The 21,254-nt window shown below is 34.5% G+C and overlaps 1 protein-coding gene across 1 annotated transcript in view; it reads left to right on the plus strand.

Moving 5' to 3' along the window:
- The window catches only part of RAVER2 (ribonucleoprotein, PTB binding 2), a 70,414-nt gene that overhangs the window by 30,076 nt on the left and 19,084 nt on the right, over window positions 1-21,254 (plus strand). Inside the window, exons 3-9 of the mRNA XM_090269565.1 lie at window positions 2,800-3,269; window positions 5,945-6,136; window positions 8,584-8,710; window positions 16,746-16,831; window positions 19,270-19,374; window positions 19,520-19,631; window positions 20,329-20,597. Coding sequence (XP_090125691.1) covers window positions 2,800-3,269; window positions 5,945-6,136; window positions 8,584-8,710; window positions 16,746-16,831; window positions 19,270-19,374; window positions 19,520-19,631; window positions 20,329-20,597 — 1,361 coding nt within the window. The remainder of the gene's footprint in view (window positions 1-2,799; window positions 3,270-5,944; window positions 6,137-8,583; window positions 8,711-16,745; window positions 16,832-19,269; window positions 19,375-19,519; window positions 19,632-20,328; window positions 20,598-21,254) is intronic.

Genomic DNA, 21,254 nt, shown 5'->3' on the forward strand with positions numbered 1-21,254 from the left:
TGGTAATACCAAACCATTGCATTTTTGGCAGTAAACAGACACAAGTAAACTTCTGGTTTTGAGAGATCATTTTATTGTCATTGTGAAAAATACATGAAGAAAAAGGGGGTGGATTTAAGACCTCTTTGAAGGGTAGAATTTGAGGATTATTTTTATATGGGAGGTGAGGAATATATGGTTTACGGTAACTCGCAGGTTTCTGACTTCTGAATGTGGTGCTACCAGTTAAAACAGGGAATGAGGAACGATGTTCAATATTGAACTATTCGGGGCGGGGCAGAGATAGGATAAAGATCATGAGTTTTGTTTTGTCACGTGGATATATATGTAATCTGTATGTGGATATATATGGAACTGAGGATTAGAAACATAGACTTGGGAGTTAGCAAGGTACAGGAAGCCTTTTATGAGCCCCAGGCTTGGTCATTTTGCTCTCTTTAATGGCTTTTATAAGCCCCTCATATTTCTCCTTTGATAGCACTGTATTTGTATCTCTTTGTCTAATGTCTACCATACTCTATTGGATTGTGAGCTCTATTGAAAGGGATCCTGTGTGTTTTGTTCAACAACTCATTGACAGTGCCTGACATGGTATGCGGCACATAGAACTGAATAAATGGGAATGGACATGAGTGTGCAGGCGAAGAAGGTGTAGAAAGAGAGAGGAGAGACACTCAGTGGCTCAGGGATGCTGGATACAGCCCCGGTGTTACTGTGTGTGACTGCGGAAAGGCACCCCAAGGATCACCACTTCATAGGTGTGATTGGAGGAGAAAGATCTAAAAAAGGAAATGGGGGAAAGAGAGGTGTGAGGAGAATCAGAAAGGAGCATATTAAGAAAGTTGAGGAAGGGAATGGTTACGTTTTGAATGCCCTAAGAATTCAAATCAGATGTGAACTGATAAGTTTATGGGCTGACAGAAAGTAGAACCAGTATTTATAAATTGTTGGTTTGTTTGCTTGTTTTTGAAAATAGAGGTTAAAGGTGTTTTATGTCAGCATAAGAAAGAAAGACGTAAAAATAACTGAAGTCTTTAAAAAAACAGATGTTGGAAACCAAGAGATATTCCCTCAAAAAGTGCAGCAAATCCATGTTTTCCTCGTGTTGGAAAAGCTAGCTTATTCCTTTGGCAGTAGTTTCCTCGTCTGTGGGGACAATGTGCAATGAGAAAGGTGTTTCTCTAAATGTTAACTTCACATTCAATGTTGTGAGATGCTCACACTCTGAGAGACATGGGCCCCATAGCCACTGGAGGGAATAGCAGTTGGAGTGACTGGCAGGATTGCCTATGCTATTTAAATTCCTTCTTTCTCTCTTGCTGTGTGCATATTTGCAATGTTGTTATAATTGAATCTGGGTGAGTTAAATGCTCATATGGAGCAACTCCACTGTCTGTTCCAAATAGGGAGAGAAGAGGAAGAGGGAGGAACTTTTGAGGCAGCAATTTATTTGTAATTTGAGGATTGCCTTGTGTTGTTTATTTTAACCAGGGCTTTAACCTTTGTCATTCTTTCATTTTTTACAATATTGCTTGAAATCTCTATTTTCCTTGTTTTAATTTATTATAACAGATAAATAATTTAATATTGCTATATTTTAATTTGATCAGGTACTGATGTGTGTATTAGTTCATAGATTTAGAACCTATATTTGCATCATGTTTTTGATTTTACAAATTGTCACATGTATTTGTCGCTTGATGCTGGAACAACTTCATTAGGTAGACAGGACAGATTTTTTGTTTCTTTTATAAAGATTCAAAGTTAAGCTACCTGTCCAGTATCATAATGTTGTAATCTTTTCATACCACATTGTTCATCCAAAAAGTATACCAAATTGCTCTCTGGTTTGGTGGTTCAGTTGGTTGTAGGTTCGATCCCTGGTCAGAGCATGTAGGAGAGGCAACCAATCGCTGTTTCTCTCTCACTAAAAACAATAAATATATCATAAGGTAAGGATTAAAACAAAACAAAACCCCAAAAGTATACCAGATTGTGTGTGTGTTGTTTCATTCTAATTAATCTAATTTTAAGGAAACATACATGACTTGGAGAAAGAACTGGCTTCCTCTGGACATTTTGGTGCCTTTTTTGCTATACCTTTTAGGTCCTTGTTATCTAATAGGGTCTTGTAGAACTCTATGAAAAGAAAGAAGGGTTTTAAGGCTTCATAAAATTTTGCATCACAATTTGCTGGGGTTGGGGGGAATCTGCATGTAGTTTGAAAAGATTATAATTTTTTAAAATCCATCTTTAAAAAAATTATTTCGATATATTTAGAGAATGGAAGGGAGGGAGAGAGAGAGAAAGAGGTAGAGAGAGAGAAATAAAGAGCTAAAACAAAACATCAGTTTATTGTTCCACTTATTTATTTATGCATTCATCAGTTGCTTCTTGTACGTGCCCTGACTGGAGATAGAACCTGCAACCTTGGCCTATGGGGTTGACGTGCTAAACAACTGAGCTATCTGGCCAGGGCCTATAAAAATTTTTTTAGAAAAACAGAATATTGTAGTATCTTGCATTGGAACTCCTAATATAATTTCTAATGTTAAATTTGAGTTACGGGTCATGATATTAGTTTAGTGAGAATGTTAGCATTAAAAAATGCAATGAAACTGAATAGAAAATACCTGAGTGCTTTGCATGTGGTAGGAGTATTACTTCCTCATACTTTTGTTTGAGAGACATATATGTATGTGTGTACTGAGTCACAGACAAAATGTATTTTTTACTGTGAGTCATAGTCAAGAAAGTTTGAAAACACAAGCTTAGAAAACTCTGTATTTTATCTTCCAGCTTTTGTTACCTTATTGAACGGGGAACAAGCCCAGAATGCAATTCAGATTTTTCATCAATATTCTTTTCGAGGAAAAGACTTAACAGTCCAACTCCAGCCAACGGATGCTTTGCTGTGTATTACTAACTTGCCCACTTCTTTTACATTAGAAGAATTTGAAGAACTTGTTCGTGCTTATGGAAATATTGAGAGATGTTTTCTGGTCTACAGCGAAGTCACTGGCCATTCCAAAGGCTATGGATTTGTAGAATACATGAAAAAGGACTTTGCTGCAAAGGCTAGATTGGAGCTATTGGGCAAACAATTGGGAGCATCAGCTCTCTTTGCACAATGGATGGATGTTAATCTATTGACTGCAGAGCTCATTCATTCTAAGTGCCTTTGTGTAGATAAACTCCCTACTGACTACAGGGATTCTGAGGAGCTGTTGCAAGTATTTTCCAGTACCCATAAACCTGTGTTTTGTCAGGTATGTATTCTTAAGATATCGTTAGAAATATTTTTAAATATCTGCATATATATTTATTCTACATGCAGTCACAAATTTTTATACCTATGTGAATATTACAATGGATAATCTAATTCTACTTTAGTCTATAATGAAGACTTTAATGTCATGAAAGTTTAAATCAGTTCCCTTTGTTGAAGGGTCAAACTATACTGTTATATAGTTAAGTATGTCTAAGCAAATCTGTCACTTATTCACTTCATTTCATCCATTCATTACATTATCCATCCATTGACCTGTTCGTCCATCCAAATGTTATTTATCACCTTCTCTAGGCCAGACGCTATATTGCTAAATGTCATAAATATAGATAATAGAAAGATACTCTCTCAATACCTTACAGTTGTGTAGAAGAGACTGACAAGTAATCTAATAACTATAAATCCTATATGAAAAGTGATATAATGGAAGATAGAAAAATATAATGGGTTTTAAAGAGAACATATAATTTTGTCTTAATGGGGTCATGGTAAGTGAGACATTTAGAAAAGATCCTGAAAACTGACAGCACTGGTAAAAATTTTCAAGCTCCTTATCATAGTAAAATTAACTATATTCGACTAACTAGACAAGAGTGCATACTATATATAACTGTTTTGCTTACAGATGTAAGATATCAACTGATGAATTTCTCTCTTCCCTTCTTTTCTTAACTCCCCCGTCCTTCCCTTTTTCTTTAATCATACATTTGCTGAGTCTCTTCAATTACAGTAGGAAGTTTGGAGTCAGATATATAATTGTATATGAATACATACATACACATACATGTATATACACATATTTATGATTAATGCTACCATCTTACTTTTCTTAAATTTCCACCCCTCCAATCACTATATAATAAACATCTAAGAAACCACCCAAGAGCTTTGCAAAATTTTGTGACAAATTTTTTGTCAAATCTCTGACCAGTTTTAAAAGTTGGTTGTCTTATCATTTTGCTATCCTTGATATGAAAAATTGTTTAGTAATATTCTGTGGCCATACATAATTCTTTGTAGCTTAAGTTAAGGCCTTTGAAACAAATGAGAGGAGAAAAAACCATTTATCACAAATTTTATTTGAATTCTGAATCCCAGAGTTGAAGGGTGTCATCTTGTAGAAGAATGTTTGTTACAATATTTGTACATAATCATTTAGCTTTTGTTAAAATACTTCAAAATAATGGAAAATTAACTAGATCACCAGTGAGACCATTTATATAGTTGAATGGCTGTCATGTTGAATTGGAATATTTCTCTGTAGAACTAACTATGCTATGGATTTAGTTGTTTTTTTTTGTCTCTGAAAGACTTAAAATAGTATTATCAGTTATATAAGCATGAAGGTTATCATAATGAACCAGAAATAATCAAAAATATTTTAAAAGTTTTTGTAAGATTAATGAAAACAACTTTATGATGCCTTTATCAATGGATCTGTTAAATTCAGCCTCTTTTGCTTGGTAGGTTGACACAGACTATATTGAAGACACAGTCTCTTACCTTGTAATCACAAGAGACCAAAGAGACTAATGACTTTTATAAATCTAATTTTAAGATCTGGTTTGGATTATAAAGAAATGGGGTTGTAGGAGAAACATTTGGAAGAGGTAGATATTTTCCTTTTCTTCTGTGTGATTGGAAAGAAGTTTTATGGAGAAAAAGACATGAGGACAGTTTTAAAAGGAAGGAAGAATATGAAAGAAAAATCAAAATTGAGTCTACTATACAAGAGAGTAGAAGTTAAACTTCAAAAATAAGAGAAAAGAAACTAGAAATTATTTAATTGTAATAATTAACTTATAAGGTGCCAAATCCAAATAGAAGTGTTGTTCATGTGTCTTATCAAAGACGTACCGAGGTGAATTTTATCTAATTTATCACTTGCTAGTATGAATGTATTTAAATTAATTCAGACAAATTCAAAACTTAGAAACTTTTTAGTGTCTTATTTTGCTCTTATTTTTGCTCTTTGTACCAGTCTTTACAGATCCAGGACTTTAGTATCTTCTTTTACACTCTTACAGGTGGGTGACTAGAAATAAATTGAGTTCTACACTTTAGGAGTTTATTTAAGGCACATTCAGAAATAAAGATTGTATGTTGCATATGATATTTTAATAAAACTGGGGCATAGTTTTTCCAAATAAGGTTTTCTCTGGTATACTTGACCATATTTCTGATATCTGCCTAAAATATTTAAATAAAAGTTGAATATGGTTCCTCCTACCTTTCTTCTCTTGATAATACAAATTTTATTTTACATTGATATGTGGTCAGATAATTGTTTCAGTATGTTTCATTGTTCATGTATCTGGTGAACTTATTTAAAAGAAAGTTTTCATTACTGTGTCCTCGTATTGTCCTATAAATTATCAGTTATATATATATTTAATATATAGAAAATATCATTTGGGCTTTGACTTTTAAAATAAATTAGAAAATGAAAGAATTCAAAAGAAATGACAGGATCTTGTTTATCATCCTGTATTTTAGAAAGGATTGCATCTACACAACTAGTAAATACTTTTAGAAAGAACATGTTATTTTACCAGTGTCATCCTGTGATACCTTTGTTCTTGAAAATTATACACTGTAAATAACTATTTCTAACTCAATAACAGAATGCCCTTTTAATAAAATGTATGACATCAGCTTGCACAGGATGAAGGAAGTTACGTGGGCGGCTTTGCAGTGGTTGAGTATAACACTGCCGAGCACGCGGAGGAGGTTCAGCAAGCCGCTGATGGTATGACCATCAAGGGGAACAGAGTCCAAGTTTCCTTCTGCGCCCCGGGAGCACCAGGGCGAAGTACATTAGCGGCATTGATAGCAGCTCAACGTGTGGTAAGTTTGTTGTTCTTTATTAGCATATAAAAAATTCTGATACTTTCTTAATCTATCCAACTTAATTATCATTGATTGGACCTTCATTATCTTTCCACTACATAAACACAATCTTCTTTTTAAAAAATCGATAAATGGCATCTCTGTCAACTCAAGAGTCATTACAAAGAAGAAATTGTGTTTCTCAAGTGTATTCATCTTAGAAAATTTTTTGAAGGAATTTCATTCATTCAACAAATATTTGAGTTCCTGTTCTGCTCTAAATTTGGAGTGTAATGTGCCTCTTTTTTCAAAGTGTTCACAAGTATCCATAGCATAAGTAGTGAAGGTGTGTGCTTCGTTTTTGCTCACATGGCACACTGCAGCTACTTCTCTGTTGTAACTCTCTCCTTATTCCTCTCTCTACTTATCCACTCTGTCAGCTCCATGCAGATAGACTCTTCCTTCTTCACAGGTTTTACTCTTAGCACTTAGCATAGTAAATAATTGTTAATCGAAGGAAGGAGGGAATACACTTCTGAAGGGATCAGGGAAGACTTCATGACGAAGGTAATATTTGAGTGGGACATTAAAATATGAATTTGAATTGCGTCGACAGGGAGGGAGGGTAGGATTGCCAGGTAAATACAGCTTTTGCCTGAGATGTACTTATATTAAAAAGTTGTTCATTGCTTATCTGGAACCCAGATTTCACTGGGCATCCTCTATTTTTACTTGCTAAATCTGGCAACTCTAAGGAGGGGGAGAGAGTGGTTAAATTCTAGGTGGAACAAAACCTGTCAAGCAGTAGTATGAGTTGAATTTGCCTGCTTGAAGAGAGGTAAGTGGTCTAGGGAGACTTGAGTGTGTAAAGGGATGTATAGTGGAATGGGGGTTGATGCTAAATCAGGGGAAGTTAAGAATAATATAGGAAAGAGTGAAGCCAAAGAACTTATACGCATGACCCATGGACACGAACTAAGGCAGGTGGGATTGCTGGAGGGAAGGGGGGTACTGGGCAGAGGGGAGCAAAGGGAAAAAAGTTGGGACTACTGTAACAACATAACCAATAAAATATACTTTTAAAAAATCTGCTTCTTGCTCCTTTGGAGATAATGTTCTTTGTCACTGGAGCCTTTTAGCATTTTTTATTTTACTTTGTTCTTAAATTTCATGCAGAAAAGTCTGACTATGTTTTCTCCTTATACCTCATATTTGAAACACTAGAAACCCTTTTATTCTGTGGTCTTTACTGTTTGTTTTTTAATGATGGAAAATTCTCAGCTATTATATCTTCAAGGGTTTCCTTTTTTGGTTTCTCCTTTAGGAATGTCTATTTTATATTGGTTAGCACCTCTGCCCTCTTCATGGCCTTGTTTTTTTCTCCTATTTGGTTTGCGTTTTCCATTTCCATGGTTTGTCTTACCTGCTTTGCTGATGTCCTCTGGGAGCTTTCTTTGAACCCATCTTTCAGATCCCTATTTTGTTTTTCAGTTTTATGTATTTTTTTTTTAACTTATTAACTTGTTTATTACAGCACAGGATAGCGGTTAAGAAGAATGCTTTGAGTTTCTTTCCTTTCCTCATCTATATAATGGGGTTTGTATTGCCAGCCCTGTAGAGTTCTTTTGAGTTATATAATCCATGTAAAATGCTTAGAATAATGCCAAGTATTTAGTCAGGGAGACCTGATATTTTTTTCTCCGTTAATTTTTTTAATACCCAGTATTTCTAATTGGTTATTCTTTGTAACTACTTGTTGTTGCTTCATGTTACCAATAAAAATTCTGTCTTTTTAAGGGTTTGTAGGGGGATTCCAGAGGTCATTGCCAGTTCTCCCTTTTTTTTCATGGCTAGCAGTTTCGAGTTTTCCTTTTATAACCTGGTACTAATATCCTCATCTATCAGGCTGGCTTTTAAAACCTAGAACAATTTCATATTTTTAGGCAGCTACCCAATAACATATGTAAGGCCAGTCCATCTTTTTATTTTTTCATATCAGAGGGTTAAGTAATGAAATAAAGACCTTTGTTATAAGAAAATTTTGATATGCAAGGCAACCCACATTATTACACTTTAAATCAACATTATAGTAAGGCTCTCTGTGGTATCAAAGTATTCATAATGTGCCAGCAAGTTATCTTCCTGTTAATAAATTTCAGATCTCTTTGGCATCTTTCCACTTGTACGAAGAGATTTATCTTACTGAAATTGCTAGTCTTCCTCAAGCCAGTTTAACTGGGACATTATGTGAGGATTTTAGTATATGCTGTATAGTAGAATATCTCAACATAATTAGGAACTGTGGTCAAATAACATACAATAAATATACAATATAATACTAAGCAAATTGTGTTTATCATAAAATAGATCTTATCAGATGAATGAGAATTTCTGGAAGAAAGCCTTTAAAATTTCACTTTATGGACTTCTTGTACTAATGTTTCCTATTTCTATATTTGTTGAAGATGCACAGTAATCAAAAGGGCTTACTTCCAGAGCCAAATCCTGCACAAATTATGAAGAGTCTGAACAACCCTGCCATGTTACAAGTTCTTCTACAGCCCCAACTCTGCGGGCGAGCTGTTAAACCAGGTAAGCACCATGTGCACTGATTAAATATAGAGTGTTGGCATGAAGTTAACTGTGCTGTTTTACATGGAAAAAACATTTAAATTAGTCCAAAAATATTAATTTTCTAGAACTTTTCAAGGAATTTAAATTAATGATCTGAATTGATAATATGTGTTGGCTTTTCTTGGTGGATACAGTCTGCTTATGTGTTCCTAATTTTTTTTTTTTACCATTAACAAATGTTAAATATTAAACTTCAGTTTAGCTCCCAGTTAACATGAATTTATAGACCAGATAGTAATGAACACAGTACATTGTTAAGAACTATCATAACAAAGGATATGACACTCTTTTATGTAGTATTTTTAGCAGAATTACTTTATTGAAAAGTGCTGGAGCTCTGTTTCCTTATTGCTCTTATATTTTTTGTAAAATTGTTTCATTTTGTAGAAAATGACAAAAAACATTTTCTGAGCATTATGGAAATCTGAAATCATTATGGTATACCTTAAATATCTACCTATTTAGTATTCTTTCTCTAGTAAGAGCTTACTTTCTGAAATGAACAACTACTTTAGCGTTTTGAGGAAATGAATTCCTATATTCCGCACTAAGTTTTAGAGTAAAAATATTTAAAGTATGTTTATTCAGTTTCAACCCAAACTGGTCTAACACCAACTAGTGGACTGCAGTTCATTTCTAGCACTAACTACCCAGAGTTAGCCGACACCCTGTAAGTTAAGGGCTTAGTCCCCAACATATCTACCCCTACTTCACACACCAGCCACAAATTTAGGGGTCCCCAGGCCAACCACATGACAAACTGGCTATAAATTTGGGGGTCCCTATGATCCCCTCAGGTTTAATAAATTGCTAGAAGAACTCACAGATCTTAGGAGAGCACTGTATTCACGATTACCTTTATTATAAAGGTACAACTCAGGAACTGCCACATGAAGAGACACCTAGGGCTGGGGCTGGGAGAGTCTTGACCACAGCTCTTATGGAATCGGGACACATTACCCTTCCAGCACAGGGATCTCTACTGAACTAAATTCGACGTCCAGAGATTTACTGGGGTTTTATTTTGTAGGCATGATATTTGGCCATATTATTGAACTCAGTCACCAGTCCTCAGCCTGTCTCCGGAGGTCAGGAGGCCTGGGTGATCTCTCCTGGCTTAAAGCCTGTAATCACATGGTTGGTCTTTCTGCTGTGACCAGCCCCCACTCTGAGGTTATTTAGGAGCCCACCTGGAGTCACCTCATTAGCATAACAAAGATACTCTTGCCACTGGGGAAATCCAAAGATTTAGAGTTTTCCTTCCAGGAACCAGGCACAAGAACCAGCTAATTCTTCATTCTACAACAATATTCATGTTAAGTACTTCATATTCTCATCAATTATTTGTGTGTAAGAAGCAGCATTAGAGGTTTCTCTGGCTCAGTCTATTATGCCATCAGCTATCTCTTCTACAGTTTTAATGCTGGAGAGATATCCTTGTTATGGCTTGGCTAATTGAAGCCTAAGAAGCTCATTATTTCCCAAGGCAGCCTATTCCCTGGTTTGACAAATTTAATTACTAGAAGACTTTTCTTTATATTAGATAGTAATTCTCATAATCTTTAACCACTTATTCTAGTTCTTCCTTTGAAGAAACAGAATAAATCTATTGCTTCTTCCATAAGAAAAGCCTTCTAATATTTGAAGACAACTAACTTGAAATCTTAGTCATCTTTGGTTTTCCCTGTCTTCAATTCTCCAGACCAGCGGTCTCCTTTTATTTATTTATTGACTCTGCAACCCTATCAGTGAAATAAGTTTTGAGCAGGACCCCAATATATACAGTATATGTATCATTTATATGTCAATTTTATGAATACACCCTTGTCAGCCCATATAGGAAGAAGTGTTAAAGCTTAATAATTTTGTTTTTAATATGAAACTAACTATAAAGAACAGTTATAGTATTTTCTTTTTACATCTCTTATATCTCTTTGGAGACTGCAGTTCTCTATTTGACTTTCTATAATGTGTCAGGATATGCTCTCTGGATCCACTGGTTGTCCTCTTGTAGATAAAGCCCAGGTTTTCAGGGTAGTCCTGAAATATGGTGAACACAGATGTGGACATATTCTGTAGATGGGATCTGATCAGTGCAAAGTGCAGTGGGATTTCCTTCCTATGATGATTGTTTTTATTAATGCATTCCAAGATTGTATTAGTGTTTAAAGATGTATATCAATCACCCTGTTGGGTGTTTTAGAAAGTCTTGTCCAAACCTTTGACTCCTATCTTTAGTAACTCCTCTCCGATATTATTTTTGTCTTTCTTTTTATGTAAGAATATATATTCTCTACCCTCCATTATTCTCAGATGGATATGTGGACGTAGATTATGTTCTTTATTTTAGTGCTACTTTCAACAATTTTAAGTAAGATGTTCCAATATTATCCTGTTGGAGAAATGATTTCACCAAGCACGGCTTTTTCTTTGTGTGGAGTGGCAAGGGAAGAGATTAAATCTACCTCACTTGAAAACACGCCACACTTCTGGAGATTGTATGAAAAGTTTCTTGGTATTCAGGAAAGACAAAATGTGTCAACGTAAGAAATGTTTAAACCTTTACAGAATTTTTATGAGTTTATTTGAGCCAAACTAACGACAGTTGCTGGGGAGCAAAATCTCAACAGATTGAGAAAATGCTCCTGAGTACGGTAGTTTTGCACATTATTTTAGATTAGGGAGACAGAGAAAACAAAGGGGGAAATCCCGGGGATTGGATAAAAAGTAAAATGAATAGACACATACTTCTTTTACATTTGTGGGTATGGGATAGTTAAAAGTTAATTAACATGATAACAGTAACAAGGAGGGGATTTGTGGTCACTGCTCTGGTGCAGTGAGTGGGTGGGGGGGGAATACGGGGGTTGGGGTGGGCAGGATAACCCTGACATTCCAAAGGTATGTTATTATAGATGCAAAAAGACAACAGACAGGCTCTGTTAAGGTGAAGAGTGATCTTTGTTAGGGAAAATACTAGCCTAGGACATCACTACCCACCATGACTGGCTTTTAGTTACATTTAATTTCAGACCATCCTATGTGGTTTCTTTAGGTCTCTGAGCTTATAAGACATCCCTAAACTTGCCAGGTTTAGTACGTGGCCCTCTTTTCATCCACACTTGTTAATCAACAGGTTCCATTCGTTTTCACTTTACTATGTCCTTTATTATATCTTAACTATATCCCTTACTATGCCCCCAAAACTCCTCACAGAGGCCTCTGAGCAAACTAAGAAAAAGAGAATCAAAATTATTTATTATGTTTATATGTAAAATAGATTTTTATCTATCCTTTTGCCCAACTTCTTCCTCTGTGTTTCATTTTTTAAATCACTGACACATATTTACTTGTTTATGTCTGTCCCACCAGTACAGAAGCCCCTAATGGCAAAGACTTACCTGTCTTGTTCGTCCCAAGCACCTAAAACAGAACTGTTGTCTATAGTAAAAGTTACTTAAATATTTGTTTACTGATTAAACCCCTTTCTTTACATCTCAGCTCACAACTTGTACATACCTTGTTACTCACATATTGTCTAACCTACAAATTCCTAACTACTCTTCTTGTCTACCTTCTTTTCTGTCTAATTTAATCTATACACTGCTATCAGACTAATTTTTCTCCCAGACCTGTACTGATGGTTACTTGGACCATACTGACTTTTTCTCTTCAATTCAGACCTTTTAACTACCTTAAAAAATATATACAATAATATTTTAGATTTCTGTCATTATGTGTGCGTGTCTACACACACACCCAGGGTAGGGCAAAAGTAGGTTTATAGTTGTGAGTACACAAAACAGTTTATTCTTGTATTATTAATTAATTATTGTATTATTTTCCATACGGACAACTGTAAACCTACTTTTGTTGCACCCTGTATTTTATTTTAAGTAATATGTAAATAGTCTAAATTATATATATGTATATTTTTAATACTTTATTTTATTTATTTTTAGAGAGAGGGATAGGGAGGGAGAAAGAGAGGGAGAGAAACATCAATGTATGGTTGTTTCTTGCATGCTCCCAACCGGGGACTCGGCCTGCAACCCAGGCATGTGCCCTGACCGGGAATCGAACCAGGGACCCTTTGGTTCGCAGGCCAGTGCACAATCCATTTAGCCACACCAGCCAGGGCTCTAAATTATATTTTAACAGCTTTATGAGATATAATTGATGCACATTAACCTACACATCCTTAAAGTGTACAATTGATAAGTTTTGACACTATGTATACACCAGTGAAGTCAACACCACAATCAAAATAACAAACATATTCATTCGCAAAAGTTTCCTTTTACCCCTTGGTAATCCACACCTCCTTTTCCCCCAGGAAACTACTAATTTGTTCTTAGTCACTATAGAGTAGTTTGTATTTTATAGAAATTTATATAAATGAAATTACACAAAATGTTTGGCTTCTTTCACTCAGCCTATTATTTTGAGAGTCGTCCATGTTGCCGCATGTATCAGTTTTTCCCATTTTAAGCTGAGTAATATTGCATGCCACAGTTAGCATATTCATTGACTCGTTAATGAACATTTCTGTTATTTTCAGGTTTAGGTCATTACAAATAAAATTACTGTAAACATTCGGGGACTAGTCTTTAATATAGACTTACACTTTTATTTTGCTTTGGTAAATATATAGTTGTGGAATGGCTTGGTTATATGGTAGATGTGTGTTTAAATAATAAGAAGCTCTCCCAACTGTTTTCCATTCTCATCATCAGTGGCATGGGCTCCAGTTTGCTAAGTATCCTCACCAGCTCTTGTTATGTTGGTCCTTTAATTTTAGCCCTTCTTTTGGGTGTACTGTATAATGCTGTTTCCTTGCAGTTTTAATTTGAATATCCCTTTTGACTAATGATTTCAAACATCTTTTAATGTGCAAATTTGCCATCTTTACATATTCTTTGTTAATATATCTTTAAATATTTTGCACATGTGAAAATTCAATTATCTTCTCATTAAGTTCTAAGGGTTCTTTATTCTAGATACAGGTTCTCTATTGGCTGCATAGGTTTGCAAATATTTTCCTCCACTCCATAGATTGTCCTTTGTTTCTCCTTTTTTTAAATTGTTGTTCTATTACAGTTGTCCCATTTTTTCCCTGTTGCTTTCCCCTGCCCCGCCACCTCCCCCCTCTCCCACAGTCAATCCACACCCTGTGGTCCATGCCCATGGGCCATTTATACCAGTTCCTTGGTGATTGTCCTTTTCTTAACAATGTATTTTGAAGAGCAAAATTTATTATTTTGACAAAGTCCAATGTATTATTTATTTCTTTTATAATTTGTCCTTCTTGTGTCATATTTGACATCTGCCAAGTTCAAGGTCACTAAGATATCCTCCTATCTGTTCTTCAATAGTTTTATAATTTTACCTCTTGCCTTTAGGTCTATAATCCATTTTGAGTTAATTTTTGTTTATGGTGTGAGGTAAATGTCTGAGTTAATTTTATATACAGTTGTTCCAGCGTTGTTTGTTTAAAAAGATTATCCTTTTCCCCTGAATTTCTTGACACCTTTTTCAAAAATCAGTTGACTATATACGTGTATCTCCACCTGTGGACTATAACTCTGTATTCTACTGCATCGATCTAAATGTCTGTCTTTATACCAATAATACATTGTCTTGATAAATGTAGCTTTATAAGTGCTGAAATCAGTTGAAGTAAGTCCTCAAACTTTATTCTTTTTCTATTTGTTTTGCCTATTCTAGATCCTTTGCATTTGCATGTAAATTTCAGAATCAGCCTGTCAATTTCTGTGAAAAATATCTGCTGGAAATTTGATTGATATTGTGTTGAATCTATATACTAATCTGGGCAGAATTGACAATTTTGAAGCCATGTCATAAATATGGTATATATCTCTGAATTTATTTATCTCTTCTTTAATTTCTCTCAGGAATATTTTGTTGTTATCAGGGTAGAAATCTCATACATATTTTGTCAGATTCATCCATAGTATTTTATAGTTTTTTTGATATTATTTTAAATAGGATTTCCTTTTAAACTTCAGTTTTCTATTTCTTGTTGCTAGCATATGCAAATACAGTTGGTTTTGTGTATTTATCCTGTATCTTACAACCTTGCTTATTATTTCTAGTAGCTTTTTGTCCTTAGGATTTTCTCTGTATACAATCATGTCATCTACAAATTAACACAATTGTACTTCTTCCTTTCTAATATGTATACATTTTTTTTCTTGCTCTACTGCAATAGATAGCAATCTCAGCATAATTTGTGCATTGAACTAGTGAGAGTGGGCATCCTTGCTTTGCTCCTCATCTTACAAAAAAAGCATTCATTTTTAAAATAATTAGGTATTATTTAAGCTATAGTTTTTTTCACAGATTTCTTTTCCAAGCTGGAAACTTTCCCTTCTATTCCTCTATTGCTGAGAACTTATATAATGATAATTGTTGGGATTTATCTATTACTTTTCTCCACTTATTGAAATTATCATATGTATGGGTTTTTAGATTTTGGATAGTTACTTTTTTTCCATCTCTTAACATGATATGAATTACATTGATTTTTGAATATTAAACCAACCTTTCATTCCTTGGGTAAACTTCATTTGGTCATGATGATGTATTGTAATCCATTGTATATATTGTTGGTTGATAGTGCTGTTCAAGTCTTTTATATCCTTAAAATTTTCTGCCAACTTATTCTATTAATTATTGTGAGGGAAGGATGGAATGTAGAGGGAGGTCTCGCCAAGAGCTAAGGGTACGAGCAGCTAGCTGTGAGACGATGGAATTTTCAGTGTTTTGATTCTAGTTGTTTTAAACTGGGAAATTCTGTATCCACTAAAAGCTGTGAAATATATTTTAATGTTTTATGACAAAATACAGTGCCTGTCTGGAAAATAGGAAGTACTTTTGAAATTTCTAACCATAATTTTGATATTGCCTACTTTTCCTTTCAATTCTAGAAACTTTTGCCTTATATATTTTAAACCTTTGTTTTTTGTTGCTGAGACATTTTAGCTTGTTGCATCCTCTTGATGAATGCACCCCTCTATCATTATGAAATGACCATCTTTATCCCTCTTTCCTAATAAACAGTGTCTTTCTTTATAAGCAACTCATCTTAATAATCTAATCTTTCTACCACCAATAGTGAAACTGGCTGATTCTAAAGAGAGCACTTCCAAGTGATCAGTTTTCCAAAGATGTAATGGAGTGCTTCAACAAGTAATAAAAACTTGAAACAGGGTTTTTAAAGCATGGGATGAACTTGTAGGGATGTTATATATAAATTACAAATCTTTATGGTCATTGAATTAAATGCTTTTTGAAGTGCTTTCTATATCTGATCTCCATTGTTTCTAATTATTATATTGCCAGAGAATTGTGTATATTATGACTATTTCCAGTTACTTTATAATAATAATATGAAATTGCTTCATATATTTTTAACAATTCTTTTTGTCCATATGATGTTCATTCTGAAAAATTATGTCCTGATATGTACTCTGGCATTTGTGCTCTTAGACAGACTTGATAAAGAGGATGGTTACCATTTATTCCTTTCATCAGCTTTGTACAGTACTGTTGTTTTTTTGTTTTTATTATGTAAATATTTTTATGTACATATATTCTCTTAGCAATTGGATTGTACGCTTTTTAAGGACAGAATTGTATTAAGTCCTTGACTCCTTAATACCTAATTGTATTAAGTCCCCAACTCCCCACCAAAATACCTCCAAAACCTAACAAAAACACTGAGCAAGTAACATGGGTTCACCATTTATGACAGAAGGTGTGGAAATTTTAAATCAAATTCTAGGGTTGATTCACACGGAAAGAATCCTGCCACTTTTGTGCAATGACAAGGTCAGTATATAAATGAATGTCCAATTAATTTGTTAAAAGTTTAGAGAAATATTCATTTATCCTTTTTGAAGTTTGTTTTATTTATTTTTAAATTCCATATATATCATAAAGTTAAATTTATACTTTTATTTTCTTAAAGCAGTTCTTGGAACACCTCACAGCTTGCCACATCTGATGAGTCCATCCATCTCCCCTGCATTTTTACATTTGAATAAAGCACATCAGGTATATAAATAGCATTGAGTATTGAAGCATCAAAAATTTAGAGTGAATATTTTGTTTGTACCTTACAAGTAAAGTCCTCCAGAAGTTAAATGAGTTTTTTTAATCCTTAGTCATAATTATAGCTATGTAAAAACATAACTTCGAGTACATCAGATCAAAGCTAATCAAAGAAACATAGTTATATATATATTTACTGATTCTTATTTGTAGGGCATTAAGAAGGGAAGAGGTATATTTTGTGGTATATTTTTCTGTAAATCAGTACAGTCATGTGTTGATTAACTATAGGGGTTGGTCCTAAGATATGCGTGGTTAGGTGATTTCTTCATGTATGAACTCACAGAGCACACTTACACAAACCTAGGTGGGATAGCCTGTTGCTCCTAGGCCACAAACCTGTGTAGCATGTTACTATACTGAATACTGCAGGGAGTTGTAACATAGTGGTTAAGTGCTTGTGTGTGTAAACATAGCAAAGGTACAGTAAAAATACAGTATATAGGGTAAAAAATGGTAGGGCACTGGGAGGATTGGAAGTTGTTCTGGGTGAATCAGGGAGTGAGTGGTGAGTGAATATGAAGACGTAGGACATTGCCGTACACTAGTGCCGTCTTTGTAAACACTGTACACTGAGGCTACACTACCTTTATAAAAAATACTTCGATAAAAAGTAAACCTTAGCTTACTGTAATTTTTTTACTTTATAAACTTAATTTGTTTTAACTTTTCCGATCTTGTAATAACATTTAGCTTAAAACACACATTGTACATCTATACAAAAATATTTCCTTTCTTTATATCTTTATTCTATAAGCTTTTTCCTATTTAAAAAATTTTATTATTTTTAATTTTTAAACTTTTTTGTTAGAAACTAAGACACAAGTACACATTAGCGTCAGGCTCATCAATATCACTGTCTTTCACCGCCACATCTTATCCCTCTGGAAGGTGTTGAGGAGCTTTTATTTCCTACCACTGTCGTATATATGGTCCATCATTGACCAAAACGTTATTGTATGGTGCATGACTGTACTTCAAAACAAGTGCTCTTACGTGGTCTTAACTCAAAAAAGTGTTTACAGAAAGAAAGAAAGAAATTATTAAACAATAACTCTTATTCTTAAAATGTAATTGATGTTATAAAAATAATTCATATATTTGTGAGAGTAAAAATTGGTTTTACCTTTCTTAGATAAGTATTTTAAAATGTGTTATATATGTAAATATACTATCGGAGATGAATATTAACTTCAGGTAGTGTTAAGGCTGTATTCATATAGAAGTCTAGTTATAAATAAACCCAGTACGTATATTGATTGGGTGAATGAATGTCTGGATCTAAACCTAGCTTCTTAAGGGAAAGACCTATCCTTTATTTTTCATTCTTAGAATCTAACACAGGACCTTATACATGATAGGGTCTTCATTCATTCCTTCACTCAACATATTTTATTTAGAATCAAACATGTAGTAGACACTCTGCAATTATTGAGTCTACGGCATTGAACAGACATTCAGCATCCCTGTTCTTATAGAATTTCAACAAATAGAGAAAACAAACATTAACTAATTACATTAGGGTGTGAAGAGTGATAGAAGAAGGGGGTTCAGTGTATTGACAATGTTTTCTTTATTTTAGAATAATGATGAAAATGCTTAATTTTGCCCTGAAGGCCTGTCCAAGCTGGGCTTGTCTGCCTCCCATGCTCATGGGGCATTACTGTCTCAGCTACAGTGGGCTGCTTTGGTCCTCAAAGGATCTGGTTCCCTTTTGCTTAGACCTTTGCTCCTGCTGTTCCTCCTGCCTGGAATGCTCCCCTCTCCGGCACCACCTAATTCCCCCAGATTTCACCCAGTTATTTTTCCGCAGCCTTGAGCTCTCTGCACAGTAGTTAGTTCCTCAGGAAAACCTTCTTTGAATTTACCAGTCTCAGTCACGTTCCCGCTATTTGTTCTCACAGCTCCTGGTATTTTCCCTTCATGTACTCATTACCATTTGTAATTATATGTTTTTATAGTTAATTAATGCCTTCTTTCTTCAGGGGGTTGTAAGATCCATGAGAGCAGATCATATTGTTGTATTTCTCACTATGTAGCACAGTGCCTGGCACACAAAGTGCTTAGTAAATCTTTGTTGAATGATGAAATAAATAAGTAAATAAGTGATGGAGTGGTGCTGACATTAAAAGCCAGAAAAGGACCAGGGGACAGGAGGTAGGATGAAAGAAAAGAAGGAGAGGATGAGGAATTAATTCATTACTATAAGGTCTCATATATATTACAAGAATTAATTAGTGTTGTATGAAGTTGAAAAATGAGAAATAAAGGAGCTGTTGCTTTTGCTCAGTTCAGCTAGAGAATTGAACTATATGAATTGGGTTATACAACAAGCAGCTTTTAAAAATTAAACTAACTTAATGTTTTATCATTTTTCACAGAGCTCAATTGTGGGTAATACTTCTCGTTTATTCCTTCAGAGTCTTTCTCATGGACCACTGGCACAGCAGCAATTACTGAAGTTTGAGAGTATTCATACTAACAATGTAAGTATGGATTTTTCTTTCGAACAAGTTCTTTTCCCCATGATCTGGCTGTTGGTCAGATTGAATTTCTACTTGTGCAGACTTTTAATTCAGTTATATCCTGCTGCCAGTGGCAGAAGTCTTACTTTGTTTTCTTCTTTGGCAGAAGCCAGGCTTGCTCGGAGAAGCCCCAGCTGTGGTGCTGCAGACTGCAGTCGGGATAGGGCCAGCGCTCCCCTTGAAAACAGAGTTGGGTCATCACGGAGAAGCACATAAAAGTAAACGACCTGTATTTCCTGAGACATCCGTAACAGTCAGATCTGAGATTTAAAGATAGGTTACCTGGATTCTGCTTTTCACAGGAAGGTCAAATTTGAGTTTTATTCAGTCATTTAAAATTCCCAGAGCCCTTTTAACGTTAGAAAACTGTTGATAAGTCACTGATACACTTGCTCCCATGCCCAGATGAGACTTTTTCTGTTGGATATGCTTTAATATTTCATGAACGTTGTCAGCAGCTTGAGGTAAAGACATAGATCCATGTGAGATTGACATGCTGCCCACTGGGCCGACAGCACATTATACATGCATCCATTTAATTTTTGCCCGGGTAAAAAACAGTTAGCTTTTATAAAGAACTATCGGATGTTTGTAAATTTAAAGTGTTTATTTCTTTGTATCATTTTTTAAAAAATGTGATCTCCAAATTAAAACTTAGAGTTAAAACTTAGAATAGGAAAATATCCATGAGACTATTCTGGAAGTTGCTTAAGAAAAGCATGATCACTTTTGCAGGTCTTCCTGCACAGCAGTGCACTCCCTTCCGGCCTCTAACCTCACTGTTTGAATTTGACTGTTCTCTAGCAGGTTAAAAAAAAAAGTGTTTTACATTTTGCCTATAACTTAGCAAAATCAAAATGACTGTTGTAAGTCTTGTCTAACCAAAGGTTTTTTTGCACTTGTGGTTCACTACAGCATCTAATCTGATTCCAACTCAAACAACTATCACAGCTGGAATGGGCATGTTACCATTCTTTCCAAGTCAGCACATTGCTCGACACGCTGGGCCAGGACATGGGAATGCTCAGGAGAAACAGCCGGCCTCCGTGGGAATAGCAGAAGGAAATTTCTCAGGGTCACAGGCTTATCTTCAGAACTTTCCAAACCTTACGGCTGGAGGTTTGCTGACAGGACAACATAAGCCAGCACAGAGTCAGCCAAAAGTTACAGAATTGAGTTCAGGGGTAAGAAAACTCATATACATACATATATACAAACAATGCAGGTGTCTGCTACATACACACACACACACACACACTCCGGGGTGTGTATATGTGTATATATATTCTTTTAAATTATATCTTAAATGAGATTATTCTAATTTAGAGTATTCTAATTTTTGGTTATTTTATAGGTGATATAATTTATGAAGTATGATAAAGCAGTCTTAACTTTTTAAATTTTAAAGGAAGTTAATATAAAGTATAAAATATGGATTACAGACTAATTGCTATAATATGTCACAGACATGACTTTTTCATAGTGTACACTTCTCAAAATAGAAGAAAACACTGCATCCTTTAAAAATCTCTGTCCATATAGAAAGACAAATATCTTTTGATAAGTTATGTCAGCTGATATTTGGGACTATGTTTAATTACTTGCCAGTTTGTCAGTAAATGAAATAATTTTAATTTTATAAAAATGAGGTTTTTAAGTTTGTTACTGTACAATTATTTAAATATGAACTTTTATTGTAAACACTTGCCTCTAAAAAGTTTGAGAAATGCATCGTTTTGAAAAATACTTGATATATTAAAAAATAAAATATAAGTTCAAATTCTGTGGTTTGGAAAAGCTTTGGAGTGTCATTAATACTTATCTAATTATATAATGATATC

This window comes from Furipterus horrens, unplaced genomic scaffold (genome assembly GCF_987537825.1).
Source record: "Furipterus horrens unplaced genomic scaffold, mFurHor1.1.pri manual_scaffold_3, whole genome shotgun sequence".
NCBI classification, from domain to species: Eukaryota; Metazoa; Chordata; class Mammalia; order Chiroptera; family Furipteridae; genus Furipterus; species Furipterus horrens.